At 47.4% G+C, this 25588-nt stretch overlaps 1 protein-coding gene across 6 annotated transcripts; it reads left to right on the forward strand.

Moving 5' to 3' along the window:
* JAML (junction adhesion molecule like) lies at positions 1–25588 on the forward strand. Of its 6 annotated transcripts, none has more exons than XM_045797882.2 (10): positions 1–244; positions 4941–5004; positions 7616–7758; positions 9612–9837; positions 13627–13739; positions 15980–16217; positions 19255–19393; positions 21855–21915; positions 23389–23475; positions 25101–25588. In XM_045797882.2, exons 1-10 carry the CDS (start codon positions 89–91, stop codon positions 25170–25172), a joined length of 1299 nt encoding a protein of 432 aa, XP_045653838.1. In that variant the 5' UTR covers positions 1–88; the 3' UTR covers positions 25173–25588. The 6 variants fall into 6 exon arrangements, with proteins under 6 accessions (XP_045653838.1, XP_045653840.1, XP_087724527.1 ...); XM_045797884.2 differs by having other exon boundaries at positions 240–378; XM_087868401.1 differs by lacking the exon at positions 1–244 and adding an exon at positions 413–1137.

Here is a 25588-nt window from a genome sequence, read left to right on the forward strand (position 1 = left end):
AGTAGGCAGGTCTGGAATATGAGGCTCTCCTCGGTAAGTTACATTTATTACCTCCTCTTAGAGCAAAAGTATAAATAAAAATTGGGTCATGGGCCAGATGATGGAAACGAGAACCTTGATTGCGAGGTTCCTGTTTGCATCTCGGTGGCCACTTCAGAATGCACGCAAGTCTCTGGAGTCGGACTGGGGTACTGCACTCGTAGCAGAGTTCCTGCGTTGCTTCCCCTGGTGCCTCTCATCACGGGTAAGCCATTGCTTTGCATTTCTTAAGAAGTGATTCAAACTTTTCTCTCTCAGAAGAAGGCTGGTTCTGAAGGTTTTAATTTGATGGCCACATTTGTAGGGCTGTCAACCTCTGCAGGAAGAGACTGGACTAAGGTAGGCTGCTAGGTGCAGTTTTCCTTTCTGAAGTGTAGAGTCGCCTCTGTTATGATCCTCAGAGAAAAGGGGGGTGAGAGGTTTGCTCTTAATGAAAGAGTAGATGATGATGATGGTAGTGGGACTTTAGCTTTTAAGTTGCCTGTGTTTTTAGGTAGAGCAGTGACTGACTAGTCTTCCTGACTAGTTGTCCTCCTGACTAGTTGTCCTTCAACTCATGGCAGGACTTCTCCCTCACTGTTTCCCTTCTCCCAATTCTAGACAGGCCAATATATATATATATATATTTGAAGATTTATTTGTTTATTAGAGAGAGAGCGAGAGAGAGAGAGAGAGTGCACTAGCAGGAGGGGCAGAGGGAGAGAGAGAGAGAGAGAGAATCTCAAGCAGACTCCATGCTGCGTGTGGAGCTGGATGTGGGGCTTGATCTCACAACCCTTAGATCATGACCTGATCTGAAACCAAGAGTCAGAGGCTCAACCAATTGCGTTACCCAGACGCCCCTAGACAGATGAATATTTAACCTTAAGAAGTCAGGAACTTAAACGCCTCGAGAGAGCTAGGCTAGTGTCCTTACTTGTCGTGCCCTTGGCAAAGCTCTGATCTCATGAAGGCCTATTGTAGGGTGGTTTGGGTGTAACCCCGTCTGAGGAGGGAGCGGCAGTAATGACTTCCAAAGTTCCCTTCGGGTTAAAGGGTTGACCAATGTCCCTGAGACTGTCTTACAAGGAGCCATGTGACCTCCCAGCCCAATGTAGGGTAAGTGGTCTTGGAAGGAAAAATGAAGAAGTTCGTGCCTCCGGGTGGTTACATGGATTTATATACCCAAAAGCAATGAGAGCTTGGAGGTGTGCAGCCAAGGGTAAACTGAGGGGACTTAGCATGGAGGGTGGGTGGGGAAGGGGGAGTGGGGCGGGCTGTGTAAGGAAGCTTGTGCGGTTGTCTGTTTGCTCAGTGGTTGGTTGTCCTCACGGGGGGCAAACACCTGCACTCAGAGGCAGCACCTCTTCCTTATTTTGTCTTGTGATATTGTAACATTCGGGGGTCGTTTCACACCCTGTGTGGTAGTCTCCTTGTCATGAGTCTTCTGAAGATGTTTTTCTGCCATCGTTGTGCCAAGGGAAACAATTCCTCTGCACTGTTAATAATGGGAAAGGGGATCCTTAAAATTACAACTCCCCAGGGGGTGATAGAAGACGTTTGCCAGGAGTTCTGTTGTGAAAGCACCATGAGCTCAGGTCAAAATGTTTGGCCAACGCATGAGCTGCCTTATCATGCAGAATTATCTCAAGAATATCTGCTGAGATGTCAGGATCTGGAGAAGAAGGAGGGTAGAAGCTGAGAATTTAAATGGAGTCTTATTATGAAGGTGCTTAAAGAGCATCTGATGCTTTGGTTGGATTTCTAAAGAGACAGAGATTCATTTATATAGATATTCTGTGTTTGTATATGTAAAATTCTGAATTTCATTATTCATATATATATATATACACACACACATATATATAATCAGGACATCTATATTCAGCATACACACACACACACACGCATGTATATGATAGGAATTTCTGAATATTTGCCAACTAACAAGGAAATTGAAACTTGACTAAAGTGTCCTTGGCCCTGTTAGGTGTTGTTCTCTCGTTTGACGAGTGGTTCCTAGATCCCAGCCTGGGCCTCACTCCGTGCTCGCCCTGGTGATGCAGAGGCACAGAGGCTCAGCTCTTGGCTTCATAGAGCTTAGAGTCTTGGGAGGAGAGGGTAGAGGGCAAGACTTTAATCAAACAGGCACACAAATAAATAATTAGAAATTGTGACAGATGCCATGAAGGAGAGATAAACAGTACTGTTCAAGCTTGTGGCTCGGAGTCTGAGCTGGCGAGCGTGGGCCGGGAGAGATGTCCCTAAGGAAACCACATTAGCTTGCGACCCGAAAGCTGACCGGGAGCTCACTGGGTGAAGCGGGTGGGAAGAACATTCATTGGGGGGGGGCAGATTCATCCTGGTGGGATAAATGAAGTTCACAGCAGTTGGGCTCTGAAACGCAGAAGTATGATCCTTTCACGTTAAGGAGATTGAGCGATTTCCCAGAGATCAAAGAATTAGTTAATGGAAGGTCTGACCCAGGAGGAGAATTTTTTAGAAATTCGGTGCTTTTTCCATGAGTTCATTGCTTCTCTCTTCATTTACAGAGAGTTCTAATGGTGCATGTGAGTACTTTGAACCAAAAACGGTCTCTTCCATTCATTAGATTGTTGGCACATTTAAAAAAATCTGTTTGAAAATGGTTGAGTGTCTCTGAGGGACTTGAGTTTGGTGACCAGGTTCAGAGTCTCTGTGGGATCACTGGTGTCCTCTTAGAAGAGAATGGCCTGGTTGTAGGATATCTGAGTTAATTTCAGTGTGATGGTCCCGTGGGCAGCCAGCAGCACTTTCCCAGCACACACGAGGCACTTTATGGTGCTGTGGCACAGGCCTGGGACACTCGTAAACAAGAACATATGCTCCTTCTTGAGACTCTGGACTTAATGGGGTTTGCTGTTAGACCTGTAAATCAGTTGTTACACCTCCAAGCCGATGGTGACCTGCTCTGGGGCATGTACAAGAACTGGATAGAGGGGGGAGCACAACCAACCCCCGAGGAAGAATGCATCCAGAATGTGCAGGGATCTCAGAAGTCCCAGATATGATGAATTAACACCGTGATATGCTATAAAGGAAGTCCTTTATCATGCTCACCCATGTATGTGTGCAGCGGGATGGGCGTCAGAGCCAGAAGAGGACTGTGGCTATCTTGAGAGAGATCTGCGTTTTCATCAGATGTACTTATGTTTGGGGAAACTTAATGTGACTTTTGGTATATCTGAGTCAGGGTTAATTATTATCAACATTGTGATGGGATTCAAAAATTGAAACTTAAAAGTTTCCAGTTCGTTCTGATTCATCATTTGCCATTCTATCTAGAGGTAGATGCTCAGAACCCAAATCTCTCCTAACACAACAAATCCTATTTCCTATCTGATTTTAGGTTATGAAAAAATAGGATCTTATGTGGTAATGATTTCTACTTATCAAAGCACCGTTATCTACATTATCATATTTGACCCTTGCATTATTATCCCCATGTTATAGGCAAGGGGACTGAGGTTGAGCAAGGTCAACTGACTTCTCTGCATAAGTGGGACCTAGGGTGGGACTTCTTAAACAGTTTGACCCTGATTTTCCAGATGGAAGATTTTGTTGGTTTGAACTCAGGTAAGGACTCTCTTAGGTAATCATTTTTGCAAGTTAAAATGGCCACCATATGTCCTAGACTTCCCAGCAGAGCTGGGTAGGGTGCTATGATGGTATTACACAAAAGAGATCTTTCCTCCTAGAATGTTCTAGGTAGAGTTCCTTCAGTGTCAGGATGTTCGGGGTGCAGGGGTCATGCCTGAGACTAGCCACAGTAGTTGGTAGGAACCCAAGCTGGTTGGATTGTAACTCCTTGGAATTGGTCTTCTGTTTCATTAAGAAAAATGTGGGGCAGGGGCGCTGGGGTGGTTAAGTGTCAGACTCTTGGTTTTGGCTCAGGTCATGATCTCAGGGTCCTGGGATCGAGCCCCACATCAGGCTCTGTGCTGGGCGTGGAGCCTGCTTAAGATTCTCTCTCTCCCTCTCCCTCTGCCCTCCTGACTCTCTCTCTCTCTTAAAAAAAAAAAGTGGGGGAAAAAAAGCAAAAAAACCCCAAAACCTCAACGTGGACATTTCATACAGCTTCTTTCTGCCACAGAGCTTGGTGAATACCTTAACTGGGTTGAAAATTTTCTCCTTATTTGTGTATCTCCTTTCCCACATGTCCTGAACATCCTCTGTATGTTTAAAAATAGCAATTTTGGGGGTGCCAGACAGTTAAGTGGCTCAAATGGTTAAGTGTCTCCCTTCGGCTCGGGGTGTGATCCTAGGCTTCTGGGATCGAGTCCCACGTGGGGCTCCCTGCTCAGTGAGGAGCCTGCTTCTCCCTCTCCATTTGCCCTTCCCCCTGCTTGTGCTCTTTCCCTCTCTCACTCTCTCTCTGTCAAATGAATAAATAAAATCTTTAAAAAAAAATAGAAGTAGCAATTCTAATTTAGTTGGATAGATAGGCAGAACTTTCACACTGAGTCTGTGATCTCCTGTTTGTGTGAAACCCTGAGGTTGTAGGATGGCTAGGGTTGTCACCTCAAGAATATCCTGAAATTAGTTGCTTTTTTCCTCTCGAAAAGCCACTTTCATCTGACTTCCCTTACAGCCAATCTAAAGCGGCCCCCAAGCGACTCTCCAAACACGCTCTGTTTTGTTTCATCATAGCAGATTCCAGCATCTGCTACTTTCTTGTTCATTCATTTGCCTCTTTTTTTCCCCCTCCACCCCCCCCCCCACTTACAAACTGCATGTGAGCGGGGACCCTGCCCTTCTTGTTTGGGGCTGCATCCCAGAGCCTCAGACGGAGGCTGGCCCACGGAGGCACTGACTGTGGGTTTGTTAAATTAACAAACTTCTCTTGATGCTGTTTTCTGATTTTAGTTTTCTTTTACTTAAAGATTGAAAAATTGGCGAGCAGCATGTTTTGCCCACTGAAACTCATCCTGATGCCAGTGTTACTGGGTAAGTCGAAACCAAGGGACCATGGAGGGGACTTGATTTCTCGTAAGTCTCGTGCATTTTCAAAAGCCAATTTTATATATTTTCATTTCCCCTTGGTTTGTTGAAAACAGTAAACCCTAATGTGGAACTTCGGAGTTTTGCTGGAACAGCTGTTTTCGAAGCCAGGGAACAAAACCTCTTTCTTGGAAAGCTGAATCTTCCTCTGTTTCTATTAGATACAGAAGGCCTTTGGGTCCTGAGCTGGGGGTTCTGGAACCTTCCGATGTGCTACAAGGAAAGTGTCTCCCTGGCATTCCTGCACTCTCAATTGTGACTTTAAAACCACAGCAAGTCTCAGATCAGGAAATGAAATCACCAGAGAGCACCAGAATCCCTGCAGCCGTGTTCATGCTTTTGCCCCTCCAGCTTTCTTGTGCTTCTGCAAATGCACCAAGCTCTTTCACAGTCTGGGGCAGTTTCTTTTGCCGGGAGCTTTTCTCTCCTCACCTTCCCTGAGCAAGCCTGCCTAAGCCTTCCTTACCCTTCAGGGTTCTCCGTAAGCTCCACTTCCTTCTAAAAACCTCTGGCTGTCCCCCCCTCAGGCTGGGTGGAATCTCCTGTTCTCGAACCCTCCCAACCCTTGGTGCTCAGGGCTGCTGCTTGTGGCTCAGCTCTTCTAAGTTGTTCATCCTCTCTCCCCCGCCTTTATCCACAGATCTAGCTCTGTAGGAGGAATAAATGACTCAGGGGGTGCTTTGTTCTTGTCTTTTATTTTTCTCTTTATTATTGTTTTGTTTTTGTTTTTTAAACCGGGCATGGTAACCTAAACACTGACTCAGCCAAGTACAAAAAGAACCGCCTTTGCTCTAATTCCAGGGAACACAGAGTGTACGCACACACACACAGGCAGGCAGACAGACACACAGACACCCCTGCCCCACCCCCTGGAAAGTAGGATGTATTTAAGAGAATTTGTTTTCACAGAAGCAGGGCTGTAATGCTCTGGGGTCTTGAGACATTTCCTCCGGGGTGCGGGAAGCAGCCCATAGGCTTCTGCCCTCCCAGCCCGAGTTGGCAATCCAGTCCTGGAGGTGGTGGCTTGGTGGAAGTAGGGGTTTGTATTTCTCTGTGGAGAGGTTTGGCCTCCTCTGTAGAAAGTCTCATTTTCTTCAGCCATTTCTCTACACAGGTGACCGGTCCGGGGTAAGTTTCTCTCCCCTCCAGCGCCTGCTTTCTAGCTCCCCTTCCCTTGCTTCCACATACAGCGCGCTCCAGATTGAACCGAATGCGCTTCTTACACCTTTAACCACATGTCAAGCTGCTCAGTTCTTCCTTACAGGAAAATTCCAAATCGGTTTTGGAGCTAATCTTGATTTCTTTCAAAACAAGCCCCTCCAAAGGGTTTTGAGTTCATGTTTTCTTTTCCGTCTTCCCTACTGTGCGCCTGCTGTCGGGCAGGAAGTTAACCCTCCTCTCTCAGGGCGACAGCTTGCACAGAAACACTGGCACATTTTCTGTTTATTCCCACATGCATTCATTTGGCTCTTCCTCCGTATAAACTGGCCAGCAACTAAACGTGTCTTTCTGATGTTGTTGTCTCTTTGCATGGAGCACATCTTGTGAAAACAGAAATATCCATGTAATGGTTTTCTCTTTTGGTGAAAAGAGAAAGGACTTGAGCAATATACAGATAGTGGAGCGGTGTCATGCATGCCAGACGCCCTGAGGCTGAAAAGCCGGGGCTGAGGGCAAAGCTGGATGGGAAGGTGGGGAGAAGACAGGCACAAAGGAAATTCAAGGGGAGAGCCGTGCTCCATATTGGCCTCATTTTTTTTTTAAGAATATTTTCTTTTCTTTCTTTCTTTCTTTCTTTCTTTCTTTCTTTCTTTCTTTCTTTCTTTCTCTTTAATTTTATGTATTTATTAGCGAGCACGTGAGCGCATGAGTGGGGGGAGGGGCGGGGGGACAAGCAGACTCCAGGCTGAGCATAGAGCCCAAAGCAGTGCTCGATCTCAGGACCCTGAGATTATGACCCGAGCCAAACCAAGAGTCTGACGCTTAACCGACTACGCCACCCAGGCGCCCCTGTATTGGCCTAATGACAAGGACCTCACGACAGCCAGAATCAGCCAGCAGAGATAAGCTTTTGTAAAGGAGCTAAAGAAAAGGAAAAGAGAAAGGAAGCAAAAAATACCTGTGAATTGGTTTTTTAAATGGGTAACCCATGGGAAACTAGGAGCAAGAGACATCTCATTTCCTGTTTATGGGTGTCTAAATTCATGACCTGAAAGAAGGATGTCAGGGTTTCTCTTCTTTCTTTAGAAAGGAGCTTGGAGAAAGGAAATTGGGAAATGGGGAGGGGACTAGCTGGGAGAATGGGAGCAGATATGCATTTTTGCAGTATGAAGATTGCAGAACCCCTCTGACTTGGGAGGCATGGGTGTAACTGGAGGGTATTTCTCTAACCCTTGGGAATGCCATGCTGGCTTGAGTGACAGGCCTCTGAGTACTTTGTCCATGTCAGGTCATCTGGGGAGGGGAGATGTAGAGTTACTTAGTGATTAATACTGATTTTTGTTGTTGCGGGTGTATTTGTCTAAATGATGTCTCCTCTTGCCTTTGACTTCTACAGATTATTCCTTGGGCCTGAATGACTTGATTGAGCTAACAGTCCATGTGGGTGATTCAGCCCTGCTGGGATGTGTTTTCCAGATCACAGAAGAGAAGTGTGTGACCAAGGTAGACTGGATGTTCTCATCAGGAGAGCACGCCAAGGTAACAAGGAGGAAATACTACCGTAGAAGCCCCTGGCCAGTGGTGTCAGGATAGTGAGGGGACAGGGAGAACCAGGTCCTCAGGTGCCGTGAGATGGTGTTGCAAGAGCTTGGGCTCTGAAGCTTGTCAGAACTGGGACTCTTCCTAGCTTGGCCCTGTGGCTGTGTCATCAGCTGGGCAAGTTACTCAACCTTGCTGCACTTCAGCTTCCTCATCTGTGAAGATGAAGGTCATCATCATAATGATAACGCCTCCATTTTGGGTCATTGAGAAGTGATGGAAGACATGCACATAAAGTTCTTTTTGTTTCTTTTCTTGATGTCTGCCCTTTGTAGAGAAGTATAGGTGGGTGGGAGGGCTGAGAAGGGTGAGAATATTGGTCTAGACAGAAGAGGCATGAGAATGATGCCACAGGAATCTTTTTTGTGGAGGAGAGGGCCAGATTCTTTGAGTATTCTGTGCCCCATATATGTCCTGTGGAGTCACCTCTTTCTCCTTCATGGCTGCTTCAAGTGTTCAAGTGTTGGGGTCAGCAGATATAGCATGGCTGAGGGACAGTTGTTCATGGGAGCTCTTTGGAGTGGGAAACAGTGTATAAACCTCATCAGAAGTTCTGTGGAGATATTTGTATCTTAGGATCATTTGTGAAAGACATCCTAAGTAATGTGTTATTAACAGGCCGTGAAGTTTGCTGATGAAATACTCTTTCTGTAGCTCATAGCGTGTTATTCCTATAATGCTACTTTCACTCAAATTTTTATCAGTATTTTTTATTATAAGAGTGATAGGCCCGTGGCGTAAGTAGAAATAAGAATTTCCCAGGGCTCCCCGTCCCAGCCTGGAAGCCACTCCCTGATGATGACTCCTTCTCAAGCTGTATGATATGCTGCCTGGAGAAGGGCAGAAAGGGGAGGAGTGACAGCTAACATGCCAGCCAGGGACTGTCACAACTCCCAGTCTGGGGAATTGCATCATGCCTTTGAACGCCACCCAGTTGGGGGGCCATGGCAGAAAACAGGGTGAACATGAGACAAGGTTTTCTCACATTCTGAGTTTGGATCCCCAGAGTGGTCTTCAGAATGGGTGTTACATTTTACCTTAAACTGTAAGAAATGAATATGCTTCACCATTTGTCCTTGTGTAAAATAAGGCACCATGCCTTGTTCGAGGTAGAGCGTTGCTTGGCACATTATTATTATTCATGGGTACCAAGTACTTTTTGATCATGATGATGATAATGGTGGTAGTGGTGGTGATGATGATGGTGGTGGTGGTGCTGGTGATGATGATGGTGGTGGTGATGATGATGGTGGTGATGATGATGATGGTGGTGGTGATGATGGTGGTGGTGGTGATGATGATGATGATGGTGGTGGTGATGATGATGGTGGTGGTGATGATGTTGATGGTGGTGATGATGATGATGGTGGTGGTGATGATGATGATGATGATGGTGGTGGTGATGATGATGATGATGGTGATGATGATGATGGTGGTGGTGGTGATGATGATGGTGGTGATGATGGTGGTGGTGATGATGATGGTGGTGGTGGTGATGATGATGATGATGGTGATGATGGTGGTGATGATGATGATGGTGGTGGTGATGATGGTGGTGGTGGTGATGATGATGATGGTGATGATGATGATGGTGGTGGTGATGATGATGATGATGGTGATGATGATGATGATGGTGGTGGTGGTGATGATGATGATGGTGGTGGTAGTGGTGGTACTGGTGATTATGGTGGTGGTTATGCTGCCACCACCACAGAACAGGGTCTTTTGGATCCAGACTCCTAGGTCTGGTGCCAGTGACTCCAGATTTTCCTCAACGTTGTGTTGCCCTCCAGGATGATTATGTGCTGTACTATTACGCCAACCTCAGCGTGCCTGTGGGGCGCTTCCAGAATCGTGTGAGCTTGGTGGGGGACATCTTACGCAATGATGGTTCTCTCCTGCTCCAAAATGTGGAAGAAGCTGACCAGGGAACCTATACCTGCGAAATCCGGCTGGAAAAGGAGAGCCTGGTGTTCAAAAAAGCAGTGGCGCTGCATGTACTACCGGAGGAACCCAAAGGTACGTGAATGCTCACTTAGAGAAAGGTGGAGGGGCAGGAGGTTTGGCGTGCAAAGGAGAGGAACAGATTTTGTTGAACAAATGCCAGCCTTTGGTCTAGATACGTACCACAGAGTGAGTCCACAATAATTGGTGCTCTTTCAATAAAAATAATGAGAATGATTATTTTATTTTATTGTTTTTAAAAGATTTTATTTGTTTATTTAAGGGGGGGTGAGGGGAAGAACAGAGGGAGAGGAACAAGTAGACTCTGCACTGAGCTTGGAGCGCCATGTCGGGCTCCATCTCATGACCCTGAGATCATGATCTGAGCCAAAATCAAGAGTCGTTTGCCTAACCGACTAAGCCCCTCAGGCGCCCCAAGAATGATTATTTTATTATTACCTTACATGTGCTCCATCCTCATGAAAATGCTGTGTAGGAAGTATTGATCTTTTCATTTTACAGATGAAGTCATTGAGGCTTAGAGAGGCTTAGATGTGACTTGCCTAAGGACACATATTTATTAAATGGTGTATCTGGTACTTGAACCCTGGTGCCTCTGACAACAAAGTCCCTGTTCCTTTTACTCTACCCTGGTACTTCCCATTGGTTATCCACATTGATGCCATGTCTATATCTCGTAGGTTCCTATGGTAAGTGTTCTGGGGGCTAGAAAAGAGATGAGATCTCTCTAACATCTTTGGATTTCATTTTCCCATTTGTCAGCAGAGAGAGTGGCTTCAGTAGACTGGTGGTTTTAAACTGTGCCCTGTAGAAGCCTGAAGGTTCAATGAACCTGGTAGGCTGTGCAAAGGGTGAGAACAGGGCAGGGGGTTAATAGAGGACCTCCACTGCGACCAAAGTCCTTTATCTTTTTTCTGTTTTATTCATTGGGCTGCCAGGTAAGATTTTGCTTAAAGAAAGAATTCCGCTCCCTTAAAAAAGTTTGAAAACCGCGGAAGTAGATACCTTTGAAAGTGTGCATCGAGGGAACATCTGAGGCCTCAGGAAAGCTTGTGGCCTACTTAGGGGAGCTAGAATCTGGACCTTCTCCTCTCCCCCAGCTGTTTGGGTCCTGTCTGTTAGTGAGCTCCTTTGGAGCACCCTGTGTGCCTCTTTGGTGACTCTTATCACACCTGTACAGTTGTGTCATCCCCGTTCAAGTGGGTCTGTATTCTTTGTCCTCTGACCAGCCCTGGACACCATGCACAGGGTAAGCAATCAATAAACATTTGCCAAACGAATGAAATCCTTGAATTAGCGTCCCTCGCTTTAATCCAGCTTCTAAACCACGGAGTTGTAGCAGCAGGTGTAGAAGGTGGCCTCTGGCCTCTCTCCTCATTTTCCCCATTTTGTTTCAATTGACATTTTTGTTTTGATTTCCAAAGCTATAGTTCTCCAGAAGGAGGAAATGGATCGGCTTTCCCCCCAAGGATTATCTTTGGGCTACTCCTTTCTGCTTTGTCTTCTGACGCCTTGCCCGGACACTTGTCTGTACACGCACGGTCTACAAAATGGGTGCCTTTTCCCTCTTTGAAGAGACAGGGGGGACATGAACTGAAAGGACCCAATTTCAGAATTGGAGAATCCATGGAAAGAGGCTAGAGCAATTTTAGGGTTAGTCACATACTTCCGCGGTAGCCAGTGGAGCAACCTGTATTTTTTCCCTTCTAGTCAGAAAGGGGGTAGAGCCGACTCCTCAAAATGTGCCTGGTGGCCCCTGGAGACTTGTTCAACTTGCCTGAGAGAGGTTGTCTTCCCCCATGCGGAGCCATCTATACTCTTCTCTACAAAGTTTACTCCTCAGTTTATAATTGTTCTATGCTTCTACTCCTTCACTTCCTTTTTCTCATAGTTATTATTTTAAATACTATAGGCAATGTACTTAAAAAATTTTTTTTTAATAATTTTTTAAAGATTGTATTTATTTATTTGAGAGAAAGAGTAGAGTGAGAGAGAGAAAGAGAGCATGCATTGGGGGAAGAGGGGCAGAGGGAGAGGGAAAAGCAGACTCCCCCGCTCAGCGGGGAGCCCGATGCGGGGCTGGATCCCAGGACCCTGAGATCATGACCTGAGCCAAAGGCAGACACTTAACCAACTGAGCCACCGAGGTGCCCCTATAGGCAATATTCTTGCAAATAAAAATAATATTAACTCCCTGTAACCTTTGCTCTGGAATCTGCTGTCCTTCCACGTATGTGAGGTAGCACAGTGTAGCGAGTAACAGCTCGGGCTTTCTGCCCTCGGGCCTGGATTTACATGTTGGCTCTGCCTTGTATGGGCCACGTGCCTTTGGGCTCTCTCACCTTCTTCCTCTGAAAATGGGAGAATAACAGTGCATATCTGAAAATACTGAAATGACTCGTGCATGTGCTGTGCAATGTCTAGGACACGCCTGGTACAATGAGAGGTGCAGAACGGTTCCGTGTTTCTTACTGCATTTTATTTCATCTTGTTTTACTTTTCTGAAGTAGACCCTATGCCCAGCGTGAAGCCCAGTGTGGGGCTTGAACTCTCACCACCCTGAGATCAAGACCTGAGCTGAGATCAAGAGTCAGACGCTTAACCGACTGAGCCACCCAAGCACCCCTATTACCGCATTTAAAAAATAGAGTTCAGTTCTTAATGTACTGTTGGATTTAGAGGGACTTCCCTCCCTACCGGTATTCTTTGGAGTGGATTTTTATTACTTTCAAAATGATTCCCTCCATAGAGTTTCAAGTTCCTAATATTTTCTTTGGTTTTCCTCCTATGGTGCGTCTCTCCTGCTGGGCAGGAAGGTCATGTTCTCCCAGAGAAACAATTCCAATGAAAATGTCAGCTTATGCACTGTGCTTTTCCTTCATGAACTTTGCCTAATGCTCTTTTGAAGGAATTGTGTCCAGTTAAGACCTATGCTTGTGCCTCGCTAAATGCCATCCTGCCTTTCATTTCATAACCGACTTTGTGGTTGATTTGTGTAGTGCATTATTGAAAAATCAGAAACATCTTGCTATTTTTTTGTCAGGAACCCCTCAAAATGACTTATGCAATAAGCATGTGATGGGGTCAGTTGCTTATACAAAGAAGCAGAAGGAAGAGCCGAAGAGTTGGGAAGCCCAGAGCAGGGGAAGAGGCATCTTCCCGGGGTGGAGGGGCGGGGAGTGAGGGCAGGGATTGAAATAGAAAAAAAAGCCAGGAAGAAATCTGTCTATTGTCTTGGCCTCATTAGCAAGCAGTCCTGTGACCTGTGCTGTAGCCAGGACTGTCCTAAGCAAGTATGAATACAACTTGTATAAAAAGAATAAAAGAAATTGAAGAAAATTGCCCATGAATCAGTTTTTCAGTTAGAAGAGCCAGTGGGTTATACATAAGCATGAAAGTTCTATAACTTTCTACTTCCTGTTTATGTTCAGCAGACGTGGGTGTCTAAGTGAACAGAAAGGGGGGGGCTTCAAGATCTTCTATACTTTCTTTAGTATAGCTTGAATTGGAGCTGGGACTCAGGAGAAGTTCTAGAAAAGAGGAAGGAGCAGGGAACTAAAGGGAATCAGAAAGTGTTTGTTGTAGTATGAAGACCCCTCAAAGTTGAAGTGTGAGGGTAGCCATGGGGACTGTCTTACCTGCGGGAATGTCCTGTAAGAGGCCTCTGGGTACTTGTCCGCACAGGATCATCTGGCTCATCTGTGGAGTGAATGTGTGCAGTAGTTGGTGGTGACATTGATTTCATGGCTGAGGATCTTCGGCTAAGCATGATCTCTTCTAGAAGTTCTTTGACTTCTGTAGATGATACCTTGGGTTTGACTTGAGTTACCATTTTATCCCCAGAGCTCACGGTCCATGTGGGTGACTCGACTCAGCTGGGGTGTGTTTTCCAGAGCACAGAAGAGAAACGCATGACCAGGGTAGACTGGACGTTCTCATCAGGAGAGCACACGAAGGTAAGGAGGGGGAAGCATCAGTGTGTAGTAGAAGCCCCTGGCCCATGGTGTCAGGACAGTGTGGGGAGAGGGAGAATTTAGGCACCAGGTGCCATGCAGTGCGGTCACAAGGGGCTTGGGCTTTGGAGCTTGTCAGAACTGCCACTTGGCTGGGCAACTTCAGCTTTGTGGTGGGAAGAATGTTGTGAAGATGACAAAGAAGAGGATGATACTCCTGCTGCGGCTGTTCAACTTGTAGGGTTGGCAAGACACATATATTAGATCGTCCGTGTAAAGCATTTGTATGTGCTTTGGCCACTGCATTTTAGTTTCCTTCCTCTTTTCCCTTCTCCTCTTTGTTGAGTCCATGGGAGAATGAGGGGGCTGACTTCTGTGGCCTTGTCTCTAAGCTCTGGGCTAGGCGTAAGAATGATTGCATTCTTGTTTTTATTCGGGTTATTTTGGTAAGTTTTCTTCTGTGCCCCACTGCCCCACTTATGGGATGGAAGGAATTTTCTTTGTCTTTATGGGTGCTTCTGATGTTGGGATTAGTAGGTCCTGGGGGCCAGGGTATGGATTGGTTCATGGGAACTCTGAAGCAGCAAGTGGCAGGCTAGTTCACCAGACTGGTAGATGTCCTCTGTGCATGGTGATGTACATACGGGTCAAGGTGTGTTGTGGGGGATATCCCAGGTCACTTATCGTTTATCAAAATTAAGGTGCAAAGTAGCTTTTCTAAATTAAGACATATTCCCAGTCATCCCTATAAACAAGTCATTTGTACTCCCTTGATTCTTGTATGCTGAGTGGGCGCGAAATGATGACATCATGGTGGGGGATGGGGAGTTAACATGTAGTTCCAGGTCCACCTCCCGGAGCTTGTCATCTGTTTAGATGTCAACCACTAAGTGAGTCACAGCAGAAAATAGGTTGAGAATAGACATTTTGAGCTGTGAATTCAAAGCACAAGAGATAAGATATTAGGAACCAGGTCTTCTCATTCATGTGTGTCTGTATACCCATTTTCTTCTCTTAAAAGCTTTTAAAGATAGTAATATTTACTTCCCTTTATAAAAAACTCTAACACTTACTCATTTAACAAGTATTTTAAGCACCTATATGGCAGACACTCAGAGCTCTTGCCTCCATGGGAGACTTGTGATCAAGATCAAGGGAGATACACAGTAAAATAATGAGGAAATACAACATAATATGTCAGGTAATAGTAAGAGCTATGGAGAACAAGAAAGCAGTCATTGTGGTTCTTGTTTTATGTAGATGGTCAGAGAGGCCTCACTGAAAAGATGACATTTGAGCAGAGATCTGCTGGAAGTGAGGGAGCAAACCATGTGTATTTCTGGGGGGAAGAGTGGCCCCGGCGTAGGGAGTAGCAAGTGCAAAAGCCCTGAGGCCAGTACTCAAGGAGCGCAAAGAAGCCAGTGTGGGTGGAATGAAGTGACCCAGGTAGATGAGGGAAGAAAAAGTAGAAGATGAAATCAGAGAGGAAGATGGAGTGGGGCAGATCATGGAGGGCCTTGTACTTCTAGTAGAAATGGGGGGCCATCGGAGGGTTTGGAGTAGAGGAGTAACATGATTTAACTTCGATTTCTAAGGGCTAACCTGCTGAGAATAGACTGTAGTTGGGAGTAAGCAGGGAGACACGTAAAGACGCTCCTTGCAGGAATTCAGGTGTGAGATGGGGTGGCTTGAACCAGGATGGTAACCGTGGAGGAGGTGAGAAATGGCTAGATTTGCTGCGGGATTTTCAATGTGAGTTTAAGAAAGAGAAGAGTTAAGAATGACTCCAAGATTTTTAGCCTGAGCATCTGGAAAAAGGCTTTGCCATTTACCAAAAAAAGATGGACTGGAAGGAGCTCGTTTGGGGGAATAATTTGGAGTTTAGTTTTAGACATGTTTCAAGTACCTATTGGAAATCTAACTGGAAATGCCATAAAAAGTAAAGGTGTACTTTTACTTCCTTTTACTGGAGAAGTACAAAAAGGGAACGCCCCTTGTCCCCCTTTCCTTCCTCACCCCTTTCTGCCAATGGGACAGTCGTTCACGGTTTGGTGTGTCCTTCACAGCTACACATGTGTGCACGCGTGTGTGTGCATGACTCACAATGCCTCATACTTTCTGCTCATACCTTCACTGCCCACACATACGGGGGCCCTGTGTGTCGCAAGAGCCCCCCACTCAACCTTCCCTGTGCCCCGTCTTCCTCAGTCCTTGCAAACTCATATGTTGCCTTTCCCTTCTAGGAGGAGGTTGTGTTACGTTATTACCCCAAACCCAGTGTCCCTGTGGGGTACTTCCAGGGCTGGGGCCGCTTCCAGAACCGTGTGACCCTGGTGGGGGACACGTCCTACAATGATGCGTCTATCCTGCTGCAAGGAGTGAAGGAGTCGGACAGAGGAAGCTACACCTGCAGTATCCACCTGGGGAACCTGACCTTCAGGAAGACCACCGTGCTGCGTGTGATCGTGAAAGAGCCCCAAAGTACCTGACGTTTGGTTGGGGAGGGATGAGGGGCCTCGTAGCTGGTAGGCATGGCCAGGACTAGGGTGAGGCCAGAGAGGCCTCGAGGGTGCAGAATTGAAGGAGGCATCACTCTGAGGTGCTGTACTTGCACAACCCTGATACAAGTCCTCATACCCTGGGCTTACGTGACCAGCACAGCACAGCGATGCCTCCTTCAGCCTGGAGCCCTGGGCACCTTGCTTGCCCCACTCTAGTTCTGGTCCTGTGGGTACCTCAAAGACAAGGGAGCTAATATTTGGTGAACTCCCTGCCCATGTGATATATTGATCTAGAGATACAGGAGCTCAGAGATGGACTAGAGCTGATGCCCAAGGTCTTTTTTCCTTGGATGTGTATGCTCTGTGGCGGAAAGGAAAATGACCCTGAGCTGGTGAGAGACAGCACAGAGCAGAGAGAAAACAGGAAGGGACTAGAACCCAAAATAGAGGCGTTCTCTGATGAAAGCCTCTCTGTTCTGGCAAACACTGTACATTAAAGCCAGAGGTGTGTCGAAGAAAAAACACTCAATTGTGTGGACCGAGAGAGGTTGATAAGTGAGGGGTTAAAGCCAAACGTGACACAGTTAACAGTCAGGATGTGGCCTGTGGACTTTGCCTTTTCGCTAGAGCTGGGGGTTGGCTGTGGTTTGCTGAGGGTGGGGATGCGGCTGAGGAGGGAACACACCTCAGTACCTCTGACCAGAGTCTTGAGTCTGGAGGCGCCTTCTTGTAAGACATAGCGAAGGCTCCCAGCTGGAGGGGAAGCAGGACAGATGGATTTCTTCACTCTCAGAAGTCTTATTTCCACTTCACAGAGAAGATACATGCCACGAGTGGGGGCTCACTCAACCTCCAAGCTTCCCCCCACCGCCCCAGCAAGCTTACCTACAGCTGCCTGCATCCTCGCCTCTCTCTCTGTCCCGCCATGCCAGGCTCCCTTCTGCCCTGGGCTTATCCAAACCTCTGTGCTCAGGTGGCATTTTCTCCCTGTTTCAGGAACCTCGCGCTTTCTACTGGCTTCTGCTATCCAGCCTATACATATGCTCACCTCTTCCTCTCACCCTCTGTCCTTGTCTACTTTAGCTCTCATCCTGTGTCTTCTTAAAACAGAAACAACTCATATCCTATACATTCACCCATTTATGGCCTACAACTCAGTGATTTTTAGTATATTCAGAGTTGTGCAGTCTTCACTGCAATCAGTCATCTATTTCTTTCTTGACCTAGCCAAGTAGCTTGCTAAGAGGCCATAGATGGTGCCTCCTGTCTTACTTCCCATTAATTCCTTAGTGTATTGCATCCTGGCTTCTGCTGCCTCTGCTCTAGCTTAGGTTACCAATGTGGCTCTAATTGCCCACCCTCAGCCTTCTTTACCCGAGTAGTAGTGGACACTGTATTCTCTCTCTATACAATATATTCTATGTTGGATTCATTCTTCCTTCCTTCTTTCCTCCCTCCCCTTCCTCCCTTCTTTCCTGTCTAATCCATCTATGTATCCATCCAAATTCTAGCCAAATATTCCACAAATACTTCAAATGCCACATATCCAGACCTGCTTCTGCACACCTCTCCCCAGCTCATCTCCTCCACCTCAGTCAACACCGTCACCATCTACACAGTTACCTGTGGGTAGCTGGATGCCTGGGAGTTCTACCCGATTCTGCCCTTCCCATGACCCCTAATCTCACAGGTCAACCAGTCCTGTCTTTTCTACTACTGACTTTGAGTCTGCCTTCCTTCCAGTCCTATGCCATGCTCTAGCTGTCTTCTTCTCTGTCTTGGCCTGTAGGCCTCTAACCGGTGTCTGCTCTCATTCTCAGCCCCTGCTCCCATTCTCCCTGCAGCTCTCTGTGCCCTCACTCTAAATCACAAATCTCAACATTTCTGTCCTGGTGCTCAGAGTCCTTCAGGGGTTGGTTTCTCCATCAGTTACAGAAAGAAAGCCAGATTCCTGGGTGGGATAATCAAGGCCCATCATGACTGAGACTGTGCTATCTGTCCAGCCTAATTCCCCACCATGCCCACAAATGTACCCTTGAGCCAGACCTGTGGAATTATTTCTAACTTCTGAAAGTACCATCCTCTTGGGCCTCCAGATCTTGTGTGTAATGCAATATGAATTTCTCATATTGTCTTCCCAAAAAACTTGTTTCCTTAAGACTTTTAAACTTTAACACTATTTTTGAGAAATTCTCAGCATCTGTTTCCCACGGACTTCCATTATGGTCCCTGTAGCAGTCAGTGGTTTTCCGTCAACATGTTTGTCCCTCTCCTTGAAGGCAGGGACCACGTCTTATTTGTCTTTGTAGCTTCTTTGCCTAGCAATATCTGGTACCCAGGAGTGTTTACGTATGTATTTGGAGTGAACTGAGGAAATGAATGAAGGGTACCACATGGGTGGAAGTGCCTTACTTGGTATCATGACTATGGGTCTGACTGTTGTACCATATATGCTTTTGAAACTAATCACTTTCTCATAGAAAGATCTGCAGCCTCCAAAACATCTGTTATTTTATTTTAAGATAGCATTGTTAATGTCAAAGGAAGCAGGGGCGCCTGGGTGGCACAGCGGTTAAGCGTCTGCCTTCGGCTCAGGGCGTGATCCCGGCGATCTGGGATCGAGCCCCACATCAGGCTCTTCTGCTATGAGCCTGCTTCTTCCTCTCCCACTCCCCCTGCTTGTGTTCCCTCTCTCGCTGGCTGTCTCTATCTCTGTCGAATAAATAAATAAAATCTTTAAAAAAAAAAAGTCAAAGGAAGCAATGCTATAGGTAAAGTGTTGTTCTCTTCTCCCACCTACCTTAGTCTACGCTGTAGGTAGGGGTAAGCAAGGGGGCCAGACTTGTTTCTCCATCTAATGGGGACAGCTGGAGTCTCAGTGTTTCAGGATGGGGTGGAGTCTGGCCTTCTCCCCCAACTTCCTGACTTGGCTGTGGCTACTTGGTATAGGACTGGTGGGACTCACAGCTCTTTTCTGCAATATTGAAACCCTCTCATTGCTCTTCTCCTTTCCCAAGCATCGGTGACCCCACTAGCCCTCAGACCTGAGATCCTGGGTGGTAATCAGCTGGTGATCATCGTGGGGATTGTCTGTGGCACTATCTTGCTGCTTCCTGTTCTGATATTGATCGTGAAGAGGACCCACAGGAATAAGAGGTACAGGGCTGGGTTGGGAGGCTGGCGGTGCCTCGAACGTGAAGCAGAAGAGCGATAGGGCCCTAACTGTGCCATTCTCACAGAAGAGTGTACTTTACAGGCTGATTTTTTTTTTAAAGATTTTATTTATTTATTTGGCAGAAAGAGAGAGTATAAGCAGGAGGAGCGGCAGGCTGAGGGAGAAGCGGGCTCGCCGCTGAGCAGGGAGGCCAACGCGGGGCTCGATCCCAGGATCCCAGGATCATGACCTGAGATGAAGGCAGACGCTTAACTGACTGAGCCACTCAGGCGCCCCAAGAGGGTACTTTAAAGTAGAATCGCCCTTGGCTGTCACATTAGATGTCATCTCTGTAGTGACCCCAGCCCTCCGCTCACTGTTCCAGAAAGGCCTCACATGTCCCTACACCCTCTTCATTCATTTTGGTATTTTACAGAGATTATCAGTTCTTTTATAAATGGCGGTCTAAGGGGGGCGTAATTAAGAGTATAAATCTTATACAAGAGCTATTAGGTGCTGTTCAGTGCCTGAGAGAAGTGGTTTTTGAATTATCCACAATACCCATTTCATATAGAAAGATCAGATCTTGAAGGTTGTTGGTGGCTTTATTTAAAGGAGCACATTCTAGGGCGCCTGGGCGGCTCAGTCCGTTAAGTGTCTGACTCTTGATTTGGGCTCAGGTCACGGTCTCAGGGTCGTAGGATTGAGCCCCACGTTGGGCTCTGTGCTAGGTGCAGAGTCAGCTTGTCCCTCTCCCTCTGCGCTCCCCCCCCCACCCCGCCATTGCACTCTCGCCTCTCGGTCTCTCAAATAAATACATAAAATCTTAAAAAAAAAAAAATAAAGGCCCACATTCTAATTCGAAGAGGCTATTTTTGAATGGGTGCCCTCAGGTCCTAAGTTATTTATGGTTGAAATGTGTTGTTAGAGTCTTGAATTCATCACCCCTTCTCCCAGCATCTCCAAAATGCCCAGATGCTCTGACGCAGCAGCAGTTTCACTGGCCGTTGGCAGGCCCATGTCCCTCCATTTCCCCACCTGTCGATGATGCGATACGTTGCTGGGGCAAACTGGCTCTCTTGCTGAAATGCTGTCAATGGGCAAAGACCCCATTACAGAGTGATGACTCCTGAGTCTCCTTTCCCCATAAAACATGGACTCTCCAGAAAGTGCTTTGTCTGCTGGGTTCATACCTCCGTTCCCCAGGGCCTCTCTGACTTGGTTGGAACTTGGTGGGCCTCTCTGAGGGTCTTTGCTCTGGGCATGCAGATGGCCCTGAACCCAGAGTTAGACAGACATATCAACTCACCTCCCTACTCTGGGCCTCAGTTTCCCTCACAATGAAATCGATACTTCCATGTCTACTAGCTTATCCTAAAGAAATAATCAGACTGATATACTGAGGTTTGTAAACACGGTTGCTGTAGCACTGATGATAATTAAACATTGAAATCAACCTCAGTGACTGTTAGCCAATGAGTTACTGAATCAGTATTCCACTCAGTGACATACTGCACAATCCCGAATGTAATGACATGGGAACATGTCCCATGTGTAATATGTAATATGATCTCATTTTTATAAAAAAAGAAAATTAGGTAATGCTCACTGCAGCAGCATATACAATACATATATTTTGTGTGAGCACACTTAGGCCTGCATTGAGAAAGAATAATTCCAAAGTATCAATAGTGCTATTGGAGAGAAAAGAGAAGGTGGGTCCCCGGAGGGCAGAAGGTTTACTGGAACTTCAACCTCCAACTCTCTATGTTTCTTTCTTATTTGAATTTATTTTTACAATGTGAACACACAATTTTATAATCAGAAAGTATGAGAACGCTATTTCCTCCACTTTGAGACCAAAAAATATATATATGGTTTCTTTTCTAGCTTCAACCCTGATTTTCTTTATCTTTTTTTTTTTTTTTTTAGCTCTGCCTTAGGCCAAAACAGAAAAAAAGGAAGTATATTCAGTGGCAGATGCAGAGGGCAGATGGTCAAGAGATCAAAGGCCAAGGGCTGGGAAGGGGCCAGTGCAGGCAGCTCAGGGGGGTTCGGCGCTAATTCTGCTTGGCCGCCTCCCTGGGGGAGGAGCCCTTGGAGCTGGGTGTCGCTGAGCTTCTGTTGCCCCCTGCCGGCTCAGCCACATCTCCCTCGTCCTGGGTTCCTTCAATATCCAATCCCGTGGCGGCCCACGCTATTAACTCACTTAAAGCTGTGTGGACAGAAAGATGGTAGCTAGGTAATAGAGAAGTCGAAGCTGTCCAGCCCAGACTCCCTCCAGAATGCCTCCCCGCTCTCCACCAGCGAGATGCCCATTTCAGATTTCATGGTGAGCTGGGGAGTCTAGAGAGAAGAGTTCCTCTCTGGGGTCCCCCTCTGCACAAGGCTCTGTGGGGTCTCAGGCCCCCTTGAATACACAGTGCAGGCTGCTTAATTCCACCCGCTTTTCCTGCCTTGCAGCTCAGCAACCTCCACAACCCTGGTGAAAAGCCTGGAGAACATAAAGAAGGCTGATCCAGAGGTAAGGGAAGAGCGCAAACCTCGTTTTGCTGCTGTGCCCGATGAGGGCAGGGTGGGCACGGCTCCAGCATCCAGGGGGCGTCACCGTCATTCTTTGTGGCCTGTCTTGCTCGGTGTTCTCTCTCAGCATGCCGGCCAGTGCTGGGCACAGAGCAGGGGCTCGGGAAATCTTCGTCACCAGAGTGAGAGCCCCAGGAGGGAGTGGGATGGGGGCGAGGGGCGTCCTGGTAGGGCCACAGGAAAGAGCACTGGACTCAGAGTCAGCAAAATCCCCTTCAAGCCCAGCTCTGCCACCTCCCAGAGCCACACTTTTCTTTTTTTTTTTTTTCTTTTTTTTTTTTTTTTTTAAAGATTTTATTTATTTATCCGACAGAGAGAGAGACAGCCAGCGAGAGAGGGAACACAAGCAGGGGGAGTGGGAGAGGAAGAAGCAGGCTCCCAGTGGAGGAGCCTGATGTGGGGCTCGATCCCATAACGCCGGGATCACGCCCTGAGCCGAAGGCAGACACTTAACCGCTGTGCCACCCAGGCGCCCCCAGAGCCACACTTTTCTAACCGGTAAAATGAGGATGAGGACAAACCTATGTGGCCTGTCGTAAGGTTCAAATAACCTGATGACCTGCAAGGGCTTCCCAATCTCTGGGCACCGCGGAACCGTAAGGGAGAATTGTGGTACATTCAGGAGTTCAGGAGCTAACGGTCAGATTAAATATCCGGGGACCTTAAGAAAGAGGATCAAGAAGAACTTTTTCTTCCATCCTAGTTGTAATGGAGCTATAAATAATTGCTATTAGGGTCTGAGAAATGAATTCATTTCCTTGAACCCCTTTGCTCCCTCCCTCCCTCCCTGCTTTCCTCCCTCCCTCCTTCCCTTCTTTTAAAAACTCCTCTTGGAATAGTTACTTTCCCATCTTTGGCCCTGTTCGTGACCCAAGAGTAGGATTTTGTCACAACATAGCTCAGGGGCCTCCAGAAGCCCCAGAGTTTGTCACTGGATGACATCACCTCCCCAAATAGTGACAGGAACGTGAGTCACGAAGTACCACCAATCTCACAGACGTGAGGTCCAGCGAGGTCTGTCCCTGCCCTAGAAACCCTCTCAGAGAGCTGACCCCGGTTAGCGGCTGATCAGTGCCGTCCTGCCATGCCTCTAATGAGAAGGAAATAAGCACAAAGTACAAATAATCTGGCAAGAGAAGGATTCCCTGCTGCTGCCTAAGTGCCCGTCCAAACAAAGAGGGTTGTCTTTTGAGGCAAAGAATTTGGTTCTTAAGATAGCGCTGTTTGCTGACTAGCCAATTTAAAAAATTTTCAGACTGGGGACTGAGTTATCGTTATCAATGATCATTTTCTAGCTCTCAGTAACCCTCCAGTGTCGATGCCCTGCAAATAGTAGTAGGTGGCTTTTTTCTTTGGCACATAACATTTGCTGATTTTTAGTAACATTTATTCTATCCCCCCTCCCGCACCCCAGAAACATGTTTACTCCTCGATAGCCACACGGGAGCAGACCGAGGAAGAAGAATCCAGTGGAAAAGCAGAGGCCACCTACATGACCATGGTGAGAGTGCTTCTGGGCCCAGCTGGGCCAGGTGTCCGGAGGGCGGAGAAGGAGCTGGCAAGGATGTGACAGTGTGGCTAGGTCACTAGGGGAGGTCACTCTGCTGAGGGCAGAGATTTTTCTACCTAGTAGGGAAGTCTGAGAAGCTGACTGTGTGCTGGAGAGAAGGATGACACCAAACTTGCCTTCATACCCGGTCTCGAGTGTTCAAAGGTCATGAGGGCTAAAGATGATTGATTTTAGTGGAGAAAAGAGGCAACTTTGTCAGGGAGAAGCAAAGTTAGAAGTCGAACACAACCTAATAGAGAGGGTACCATAGATCCTTGGACAAACGTTGTGTTGCAATTTTCCTTCCTGTCTGAGAGTCCCTTCCAGTTCTTATATTTTTAAATTCTGTGGCTTATGCTGTTTCGACATAATCTGACTGCCAGGAAGGCTGCACTCTATATAATAATATGGAGTCGGATTCCTTCTCTCTCCTTCCTCCACTCCCCAGGGAAGTGCAGCACCTAGAAGAGGCACCTGGCGTGTAGTGAGTAGGAGTGAGGACAGAAGGAGCGAGCTGGCAATGGGCTCGATACTATTTGTAGACTAATAATAGGCACCCAGGCCATGAAGGGAGCAGTGTTCTGCTGGGCTTGGGAAGGCTGGCCTCCTCCGTTTTGGGGACGGTGGCTCGTGTTTGCTCCCATCACACCAGCACTGAGGACACATGATTCCCAGATGCTTGCAGCGGGAAAAGATCCTCCTGAGGAAGCATGAGATCAGGGACCTGGCCGGGTTCCACCCGGTGAAACAGTAGCCCCGGCTCTGAAGTTGCGTGCAGTCCTGTGTCCCCTCCGTCCTGCTCCCCTGATTACCATGTGATGCTCCAGGCGCGGCCAGGCCTTGTGCGGCCTCTCAGGGGCCTGCTGCTGTCAGCTGCGTGGTGGCTGTGGTGGCCTCGCGCACTGTTGGCAGAAATCTGTGAGGTCTATCCGCCCCCCCCATTCAGTGGAGGCACTTGGATTGAAACTGCGGAAAACAGTACTTCTGTCGTTTTGAAACAGGTCCAATAAAGCGAGTGTGGTGAGAGGCCAAAGCCACAAGACTTGAAGGCCTGTAGAGGCCAGTCAAGTTGTTTTAAAGACTGCACCAAATTCAGAAGCCTCTGGGCGAATCCCAGTCTGTGGGCCGCCTGTTCGAGACCTCGGGTAGAGGGGTGTTATTTGATTAGGGAGCAGGGATAACAACAGACCTTCGATTGTTGTTGTTGTTGTTATTGTTGAATTGATTACACTTACTTCAGAGGAGGGGGCTCTGTGCTGTGTCCCCTTTCTGCGGCCGGACAGCACAGTGGTCAACATCCCAGGCTTTGCAGTCGGGCAGACCTGGGCCCAACTCCTGGCTCTGTGACTTAGACGCAGGTACTTAGCCTCTCTGACACTCAGTTTCCTCGTCCTTAAAATGGGAATCATAGAAGCCACCCCCCCGGTAGTGAGGCCCCCCCCCCACCGCATGAGTGCTTGTGAAATTCAGAATTGGGCCAGAGAGACGGAAAGAGCTCAGTACGTGGTCACTATTCTGATCGAAATACTTACACCTGTGCTTTGTTTCGTTCCTCCCTTCCCCACCCACCCCTGCAGCACCCAGTTTGGCCTTCTCTGAAGTCAGCACCAAATAACCCACCTGAAAAACATCAGCTGGGGGAATTCTAAAACCAGAGTAGACGCTTGAGAAGAAAGGAGAGTTCCTTTCGTGCTTAGCACTGGCAGAGACTCCTCTGTGTGTCCTGAGTTACTGGACGGGTCATCTTGGGACCCCCCCTGCCCCCCGAGTTGTTCTCTTGCCTCATTGGTCGAAGGGCTGAAGAAGGAGGGTTCAGAACCCGGCAGAAAGATGGGACAGCTTGGGAGGGACAGCCCCGACAGAGGGAAGCATGGATGCGGTCCTTCCAGACTGGGACGCTGGCCCTGGGGACCCTGGCTGAGCAGCTGTGGCAGTCTCAAGCATTTCATCAGATCCTCTGTTTCAATGGTGTTCTTCGTGGATGGGAAGAATCACAGAAATAAAAACCAACCCAAATGATTCCTTTGGCAAATTACCCCTAAATAAACGTGGCTTGTGGAAATCA

This window comes from Ursus americanus, chromosome 16 (assembly GCF_024610735.1).
Source record: "Ursus americanus isolate L20-20 chromosome 16, mUrsAme1.1.p, whole genome shotgun sequence".
Taxonomy (NCBI): domain Eukaryota; kingdom Metazoa; phylum Chordata; class Mammalia; order Carnivora; family Ursidae; genus Ursus; species Ursus americanus.